Here is a 9015-nt window from a genome sequence, read left to right as displayed (position 1 = left end):
TCCGTGTGCCAGAGGACACACCATGACTCAGGAGCTCACTGCAGGAGGTGATGTTTACTCAGATGGTGTGTTCTCAGCTCTCCGTTACTGGGGTCAAAACACCTGTGACACTCAACTTGAAAAGAGAAAAGGTTGACTTTGCCCTTGGGCCTGTGGTGAGACAGTACATCATGATGGGAGGATGTGGCAGAGGAAGCTCCTCACCTCATGGCAGCCAGGAGCCAAGAGAAGGACAGGATGAGGCCAAAGGAACTGGCTGGCCTACAGATAGGACAGCAGCAGCTAAGACCAAAAGTGCACAGGCCCCTTGGTTCCTTCTCTGTTGATATCAGGGGTTCTCTTGTGTTTGCCAAGTTTGCCTATGCTTACCTGTTCTCCTGGATTGTTTTGATCACCATGACAAAGTACCACAAGGTGGGAACTGAAACAACAGGTATTCATTTTTCCACGATTCTGGATGTGAGGAGTCTGGGATGAGTGGTAGCACGTTGGATTTTTCTTGGGCCTTCCTCCATGACTGTGGAAGGCCACCTGCTCACTGTGTCTGCACATAGGGCCTTCTGTGGGTGCTCGTGCTCTCCTTTCCTCTCCTTGTAAGGACCTCTGTCACATTGGGATTGGATCAACCACAATGGCCTCATTTCCCATTGATCAACTCAACCCAGGCATTGTCTCTGAATACAGTCACGTCCTACAGTCCTGGGCTTCAGGAGAGCAACTCAAAATCTTCAGGGGGATATAACTCAGCCTGTAGTGCCCAGATCAAGGTAAAGTCCTAATTCCCTGCAAAACACAGTCTGCTCCACTCCCAGCCCTCGTGGAACTTTGGGAAGAAGCCACCATTCTCTATCACGTCAGGGCATTTGCAGCATTTCCCAGGAGGTAACTGCCCCAATGCCGTCAACACCTCACCTCCAGAGAAAGGACAACTTACCATAAGGGACATTCTCTCACCCTGTCCAGGTCACCAGCAAGAACTCCTGTCTGCAAATCTGATCTTCATCACCATCCATTCATGTGGGATACATACAGTCCTCACTCATTTTTATGTTCTTCCCTAACTTACACTGCGTATGCTCCAGTAACATAATGCAGAAACATGACTCCTGTCTCAAGATGTAGAAATGTGAAATTGCTGGTTTGTGCTTGCTTTCTCTCTCTTTCCCCATTCTCTCACTCTGGCCTGTGTGTGTGTGTGTGTGTGTGTGTGTGTATAATTTCAGATATAATTCTAGAATGTGCCATATAGATGCAAAACATAAGCATGGACAATACTCAGAGGGATGATTCAAGGGCCGCTGGATGGCCAGGAGGAGCAGGAGCTGCTGCCAGGCGGGCTGCGGAACATGTCCCAGCAGACTGCTCGGAGAGGCTGGCAACAAAGCCTGGACTTGCCACCAAGATCCTCCTCAGTGCGTCCTGGCTTTGCTGCACAGCTCGGCAAGCCCTGTCCTGCCTTGAGGCTTGGGCCAGTCCACTGGGCCAGGAGCTGGCTGGACCGCGTGGGGGCAAGGAAGCAGAGCCCTTAAGACAGAAGAGAGGTGGGCTGGGGTCAAGGCAGAGGGAGGCTGGTGGTGGGGTGCAGTGCGCAGATGTGACTAGTTGACAGGCCGAAAAGTGAGGAGGGGAGAGGAGGCGGGTCTCAAAACAAAGTGGTACACCAGCTTCATATCCTCTTGGACTAGTGTCTCCACCTGGAAGGATTTCAGCACCTAGGAGAGAGGCGGGACTTCCCTGTGGCCTGGGCAGCAGGCTCAGGTCCTGGCCAGCCTCCTGACCAGCTGCTCAGAGCAGCCACCACGCTGCAGAGAGCAGGAGCCAGCGCACCCAGGCTGGCGGGGTAGTGGGCACAGGACCCGCCCTCAGGGAAGACCCCGCCCCATCATGCACACACCCAAGTGGTGAGGGTTGGGGGCTGCTCACCCCACACCACGACCCGCTGGCCCCTCCTGGTCCCGCTCACCCCCACGCACCACTGACGCCCTTCTGCTGAGCCCCTCCCAGGCCCACTCACGTGGTGCAGCAGAAGCAGCATCTCCACCTCTGCCAAGCGCCGGCCCAGACACTGGCGCACCCCGAAGCCAAAGGCCAGATGGCGGAAGTGCAGTTGGCTGTCCAGCCAGCGTTGGGGGATGTAGCGCTCAGGATTCGGGAACAGCGCGGGGTTTCGGCCCATTGGGTACAGATGCATGTGGACCAAGGTCTGCAGACACATGCGCAGGGAGGTGTCAGCTGCCTAGTGAGGGGATGTGGGAAGGGGCCATCTGCTGGGGTGGCCTTCGGGGCTCACTCACCCCAGCTGGGATGTGGTAGTTCTGAAGCACCAGATCTGAGCTTGTGATTCGCTCCAAAATGCTTCCTACTGGGTAGAGCCTGGGGGTAGGACACCAACAGGCAGGGCCTCAGGGGGACAGCTCCCTCCTCTTCCCTCTGTCTGCTGCCCACCCAGGACCCCCGAGGGTGCGGCAGCCCTGGTCACAGGATGTGCTTGCTGGCACCTGCTAGGCTCAGTGAGTCCCCAGCAGCCTGAGCAGCCAGGCCCAGGAGGACATGGCCGGTCATGCATGGGACTTGGGAGTGCAGTCCCAGAGGAGAGGAGCACCCCTGGCTTCAGGCAGAGCAGGAGGAGCTGAGGGGCTCTGGGTTCTGAGGCAAAGCTGCTCATGCCTGCCTCCCACCTCCAGTGAGCAGAGGGACCAGGGCAGGTGGGGAGGGTCAGCCGGCACCTACCGCAAGGTCTCCTTGAGGGCAGCCCGCAGCAGGGGCAGCTCTGAGGGGGCCCTCTGGGGGTTTGCAGAGATGCTGGCCTCTGCTGCCAGGCTCTCCTGGCGTAGGGCCTCCTGCACATTGGGGTTCCGAGCCAGCTCAAAGAGCGTCATCACCAAGGGGAAGGCTGTCTGCAGGAGCCATGGGGGCAAGGCTCAGACCACGGCACTGGCCATGCGCCCCAGCCCCAGGGCACCCCTCCACGAGAACACCCTCCCCTGGAGCGGAAGGGCATGCCCCGAGCAGCACAGAGCCCTGGCACCCCACAACTCAAGACACCCATGTCCCCTTGACTCCTGCCCTGAGTCCTGAGGGAACGACCTCTCGGGGCCCAACCCAGGCCACCTCCTGCTGTCTCCTCAGGGTCTGATTGGCTCTCACACCCTGCTCCGTGGCCCTGAGGGGTGACCGTTCCAGGAGTCACAGGTGCTCTGCAGCCCTTGTCCATCTGCTTGCAATGGCTGTCTGCCCGGCTGTGTTCAGACCCCTCTGACAAGCCTCACTGTCCCACCCTGAGCAGGCCTTCAGACCCCAGCCAGGTCCTCCTCCTGGATCATTCCTGGTACTCCAAACATATCTGCAGCCCCAGTTTGAGATCTGAGGCTCCATATCTCCAAAATGGCTCCTTCCAAGGTACCTCTACAGTGTCCTCAGCCACAGAAATGAATTAAGCACTCTCCTTAGGCCCCAGGGCTTCATTCCATTCTCTACCCTGGTGCTCTTTAGGGAATATGGGAAGCCACTTGGAGCAAATGATCTTGTGGCTGATTGATCTAGCCTTGGATAAAGGCCTGATTCACATGCTCCTTTCTATTGGGAGCCCTGATATCTTGTGCTTCACCTAGTATAGCTGAATTCCCAGCCGTAGATCACTGCATGCCAGGGCTCTCCTCAAATTCCTCCTGTCATCTTCACTGTTCCTTAATACTTATTCCAGACTTCTCCCCCAGGAGCCCACTGAGAACTGTCTTCAGTTAAGAGCAATATAGCTTCACAGAAGCAGGGTCTCGATTAGGGGCTATGGGCAATTCAGCATCAAAGAAAATTTCTGGGGAATCAAAGTGATCCTCTCTCAATGCCAGGTATACTGGTGTCCTGACCGTGTCCACACTCCCTGCTGTGAGTTCAATAGTATTGGCCTTGATGGCATCTAGTGACAAGTCCCCTTGGAAGATCAGGTCAGCCACAATGCCACTGTAGTCCTGAGGGAAGCTTCGTGCAAGTTCCTGATGCACCTTCTGGATACAGTTGTTGGCTGTGGGGAGACGAGAGGCCTCAGGCCTTAGTGCTGGAAAGGTCAGCTTCACTGTCAATCCACCCACCAACCCAGCGCCGCCCCTCCCTGCTCCTCAGTGTTGTCTTAAGCCTGGCCACACCACCAACTCTGCAAGGACCACGAGGAAGGCGTGGCCCTTTTGTGTGGACTCCGTGTGGCTCTGGGTGGTGGTCAAAGGAAACCTGGATGACTGTCCTGCCCCGACCCACGGCCCTGCCTGGTCCAGCCCTTACCATACTCAGAGATGTAGTCCCAGGCCTGAAAGTGTTCCTGCCACACCTGGGAGCTCATCCAGCGGGACAGGCTCCTGGGCAGGAACATGAGCTGAGCAGTGGACTGGAACATGGCCTCCAGTGCATGAATGAACTTCAGGCTGCCAGCGTTCTGGTGTGGGCCAAAGAGGCCCAGCCGCTCTCCAAAAAGAGCGAAGTTGCTGGCTGTAGAGAGGATGGCAGCCCTGAACAAGGGCAGGCCTGGGCCTCAGCTGCGTCCTGCAGCACTCCACCCCACCCTGGCCACCTCAGAACCCTCGAGGCCAGGGGCTCCCCCAGCCCCACACCTTCGATGGTGTAGTGGAAGATGCTGGTCTGGGCCTCCAGGGTCAGGCTCCCCCGGGAATTCTGCAGCACCTTCTTCTTCAGGGCCTCGGAGAAGTCTCTTGCCACCACGTCCACCATGGGGATGAACTTCTGCGCGGCCTTTCCTGACAACACGACTGGATTCAGCCGCAGCCGGTTGAATCTCCATTCAGCTCCATTCCTGTAGGGCAGGCAAGGGCTTGAGAGGCATCCCCAAACATCCCACAGGTCCCCAACCTGTCTGCCATCTTCCTGGAACCCAAAGGGACTCAGTGGTTCCAAGGATGAAGGTGGGCCGAGGGCTAGGCAGCTGCATGTCCTGGCCTCACCTTATTCTCTCAGAGTGACCTTCCTGTGCTGGGCGATGGCCATGGAAGTCTGAAATGGGGATGAGGGCAGGTAGCCCTGGAGTGCTGGGAGGCCTGTGGGCTAATTCCTGGGAGCTGCCAGGCACACCCTGCGTCCATGTGGGCCCTGCCTGGGTGGCCAGGCTTTCTGCCAGGGTGGGGGGTGACCTGAGGTCAAGTTTGCCTGCCTGGCCCACACCATGCCTCAGATGGGAGAGGCCAGGCTGACTCCTCTCCTCCATGTCCTTCCCCATGGAGCTTGGAGAGTGGCACCTGCTTGCTCCCTGAAGTGTCCTTGTCTTCTGTAGTGCAGAGTCCAAACTGAATCTCCCACCACAGCCACCCACCACATCCCAAGCACATGGGGCCCCAGAGCTTCTGGTGCCAGTGGTGGGCAGGGCTTTGCAGCCTGAGCCACAATCAGGCACACACACCTTTCTCTTCCCAGGGCAGTGCCTCCCATTCCTGATGATGAGAAACATGGGTGCATGCCACGGCAACATGTGTGCCCACACAGACCTCAAACACATGTGTGAAGACACTCATGTCCAAGAGTATGCACAGTGCTGCATATAACCCTAATGGGCGCGTGCACACACACACACACACACACACAAGTCCACCACTTCCTTCAGGGGCACTGGCTCTCCTTTCCCCCTGACCTGCCCTTCACATCTGGCCTCTGCATCAGATGCCCTCCATGGAGGGCCCGGCCCAGGACATTCACGTGCATATGCCCTGCCCTTCCCCAGAAAATCCACTTCCTGACACGGAGTGTGGGACTCTTCAGCCTGTGGTTCTTCTCAGCACTTCCTGCTCTTTATGGCAACCTCTTTGCAGCTGACCCACCCTAAGCACCATCTTCTCCCCGCTTCCCTGTGCACAGGAAGGAACTACCCCCTTGCTGTTGAGCTGGAAGCTCAGGGCCTTGCTGTTGAGCTAGAAGCTGCCTTGGACCTCCACCATCCACATCCCCAACCTCCTCCCCATCACTGTCTCCCCCAAAGTGAAGGCTGACTTGACCCAGGATGCAAGGGCCCTTGGGTGGTGGGACAGCCCTGGTGGACTTCAGATTCTGGCCCATGCTGCCCACGGCTTTGGTCCTGGGATTTCACATCTCTGGGCTGGTTTTCTGACCCACAGGAAGGAGAGCCACCCAGCAGCAGGAGGGGACCAAGGCCTAGGGCCGAGAGTGCTCCCTTCAGAGAGGGGCTCGGTGTTCCTTGTCTAGCCTGTGCAGACCCCATGTGCCTTTCTCCCCCGCTGCCTGCTCCCCTGCCCAGGACATCCGTCACAGGAACCCATCCATGCTCACTACTGACACTGTCCACCCACCCGCGGCGCCAGGACATGTGTCCTGTGGTCTGCTGGTCTGGCCTCCTCTCCAGGCTGCCCAGTGTGAATTCCACTTCCCAACCCAACCCATTGGTGCCTCACAGCAAGAATACGCCCAGGGGCTTCTGTCCACGGTGCTCTCTGTAGACCGTCCAGGGCTCCAGGGGCTTCCGCCAGGGCTGCAGGCTCTCCATCTGATGCAGCTTCTCAGCATCTTCAGGCAGCATCACAGATACTATCTGTGTTCTTCCCACGTCATACCTTGGAACAGTGCACAAAGCCCTGCTGGATCCCACGTCCTCTCCTGGTGCCCTCTGGAGACCAGTCAGACCTCACCCTTCTCCTGGACTTGAGCCTGCCCCACAGGAAGTCCCCGAGCCTTCTGCCTGAGCCCTCTTCCCCTCTCAGCTTCCTCTGAGGCAAGCTTTCCTTGTGCACAGGAGGAGTCCTTGTCTCCTTTGGCAAAGTCTCGGGACGGTAACCCACATGCCCCCTCCTGCCTTGTGGAGGGCGGAGACCACCCATGTTCCTAGGGAGCAGGAGCACCGTGTGCCTGGCGAGTGCCTGGGCAGCCAGCAGAGAAGGAGGTACTGGGTATCCTCAGCGAGGGGCTTGGCAGGGCTTTACCTGAAAATGGGTCCCAGCTCCTGGAAAGCCCGGTGCATCTGCAGGTGCATGTTCTCCTGGCCCCGCTCCTTCCAGATCTGTAGCACCCTCAGCCACTTGTTGCCTGCACACTGGGGTATGGCTTCAAAGGGCAGCACTGCCTTGGCACCCAGAGCTGCACTGGTGCCCAGGGCTCTCACCTTGCACAGGCACAGCCAGGACCCTGCCAGCCACACACCTGCCTTTGACCTGAAAGCCATTGTGATGCTCCCTCCACCCCCGTTCAGCCCAGTCCTTTTTATCTCACCCAGGGGCCCTCTGTGGCCAAGGATCACGTCATGGAACAAATTGTCCCTGGACCTTCCTGAGAGATCTGGGGCACTCATAGCCAGGTTCCCAACCAGAGTTGGAGGAAGGAGATGGCCTGGTGCCTGTTCCCCATCTCTGCAAGGCTTCCTAGTGGGCTAGAGACTTGACTGGGTTCTAAAGGTAGGTGGGAGCAGTGGCCTGTCCCTTCCCTCTGCAGGTTGAAGGAGCAAGATGGATGGATCCTTTAACTAATGAATAGATTAGGAGTCCTTGGATTCTTTTAATAGACCTTATTTTTTTTAATTTACTGTAATGAAAATAACCTCAGAACTGCAGAGCATATAAAAGCATTATGATTCTTTCTTGTCAAGTCTAAAAATATTTTATTTTGAAAGAAATGGAAACTTTCAGGTATTTTTTTTTTTGAGACACAGGAAGAATACTGAAGGCATCCCAACAATGTACTCACAATGCTTGCTAGTGCCACATAGGCTCATACCTCTCTTTTTCCTTCTCTGGGAATTATTTCATTCCTGGAGCAGAATGTCTCCAGACCAGACACTGTATGGGGTCCACACTGGTCCAATGGGGCAGCACAGAACCCTTACCTGAGGTTTCCCTCTCTCCACATCTCCAGAGCTCTTAGAATGCCAAGTGCTGCTTTTGCTCCAGTGGTAAGGAATGCCTAGTGCAGCCACAAGAGTTCCCACAGGAATAAGATGACAGAGAGAACTGGATCACTCAGAAACCCTGTTCATTCATGCTGTCACTGATTTAGGAAATAATAAGCATTCCATGTGCTAGAGCATAAGTACAATACTGGGTATGATGTGGGTATAATGTACACCATCTCTGTCCCTTGGAGTTCATACTGCAGGGTTATTACCAAACACTCGATCCTTGTCTCCGGTGCCAATAATGAGGACACCATTTGAAAAAAAAGGAAAAAAGTTTTATTGCAAAAAAGAAACACGGGGGACTTCTGTCCCTGGGGGAAACAGAGGGTTTTAAAAGAGATTCAAGGGCTACATTCCAGGTATGCCTTGACAGATGGGGGGAATGTTGAAATTCACTTGCTAATTTGGGAGAGGGAAAAGAAAACATGTCCCTTTTAAAGTAAGCCTCTGTGGCAGAGCAGCAAGGGCTATACTCAAAAGCTTGAGGTGGACCACTGTTCCAGGGATATTCAAACCATGCAGTTAGACCTAAGGAAGTGCGCCTGCAGGTAGAAGCACTTCCGGTGCTGTTGGAGCCTGTAACAGGAGAACTGGTTTTTTAGAGCAATTTTATGTCACCAAAAACTCAAACAGAAAGTACAGAGAAGACCCATAGAACCCTTGCCCCTACACATGACAAGACACTCTGAACCCCAGAGATCTGCTGTCACACTTGGTCACCCTGAGAGATCACTGTCACTCGAAAGCCTCCGTTTGTTCACATTTGGGCGTGGTGTACATTCTGTCGGTTGACAAATGTAAACTGGCAGTGCCCACCTGGGCATCTTGGGGAAGCGTTCTTTGTCTTCACACCTCTGTGTCCTGCCTGGTCACCTCTCTTCTCCACTGATCCTTGGTAACCACTGACCTTTCTACTCCCACTACCCCCAGGGTTTCCTTCCAGAATGTCATAGAGTTGCAACCATACAGTCTGCTGCCTTCCTGGCTTAGCTTATTTCACTTAGTAATTCAAATTTAAGGTTCCTCCATGTCTTCCTGGCAGTCCATTTTTTTTTGGGGGGGGGGGTACTTGGGATTGAACTCAGGGGCACTCGACCACTGAGCCACATCCCCAGTCCTAT

At 55.5% G+C, this 9015-nt stretch overlaps 1 protein-coding gene across 2 annotated transcripts; it reads right to left on the bottom strand.

The window, feature by feature from the left end:
* Window positions 1-1551: 1551 nt before the first annotated feature.
* LOC124095800 (cytochrome P450 11B2, mitochondrial) lies at window positions 1552-7168 on the bottom strand. 2 transcript variants are annotated; one of them, XM_046449137.2, is made up of 9 exons: window positions 6930-7168; window positions 6405-6563; window positions 4602-4801; window positions 4276-4479; window positions 3867-4021; window positions 2731-2897; window positions 2295-2373; window positions 2015-2203; window positions 1552-1712 (listed from the first exon to the last, which is right to left on the bottom strand). In XM_046449137.2, the coding sequence occupies exons 1-9, from the start codon at window positions 7166-7168 to the stop codon at window positions 1599-1601; spliced, it is 1506 nt and encodes a 501-aa protein (XP_046305093.1). In that variant the 3' UTR covers window positions 1552-1598. The 2 variants fall into 2 exon arrangements, with proteins under 2 accessions (XP_046305093.1, XP_046305094.1); XM_046449138.2 differs by lacking the exon at window positions 2015-2203.
* Between the last annotated feature and the right edge of the window lie 1847 nt (window positions 7169-9015).

Source organism: Marmota monax, unplaced genomic scaffold (assembly GCF_021218885.2).
Source record: "Marmota monax isolate L192 unplaced genomic scaffold, Marmota_monax_Labrador192_F-V1.1 WCK01_AAM20220418_F8-fsc00073, whole genome shotgun sequence".
Classification (NCBI taxonomy): Eukaryota; Metazoa; Chordata; class Mammalia; order Rodentia; family Sciuridae; genus Marmota; species Marmota monax.
The sequence above is the reverse complement of the archived record's forward strand: the minus strand, read 5'-3'. Positions and strand labels throughout refer to the sequence as shown.

Bases quoted from the DNA above. Each gene is read 5' to 3' on its own strand.
- LOC124095800 (XM_046449137.2), bottom strand. From the start codon at position 7,168: ATGGCTTTCAGGTCAAAGGCAGGTGTGTGGCTGGCAGGGTCCTGGCTG. The intron at 4,022-4,275 runs GTAAGGGCTGGA...GTCTCCCCACAG, and splicing joins GGACTACATCTCTGAGTATG to CCAACAACTGTATCCAGAAG. The intron at 2,204-2,294 runs GTGAGTGAGCCC...ATGTGTCTGCAG, and splicing joins ACTACCACATCCCAGCTGGG to ACCTTGGTCCACATGCATCT.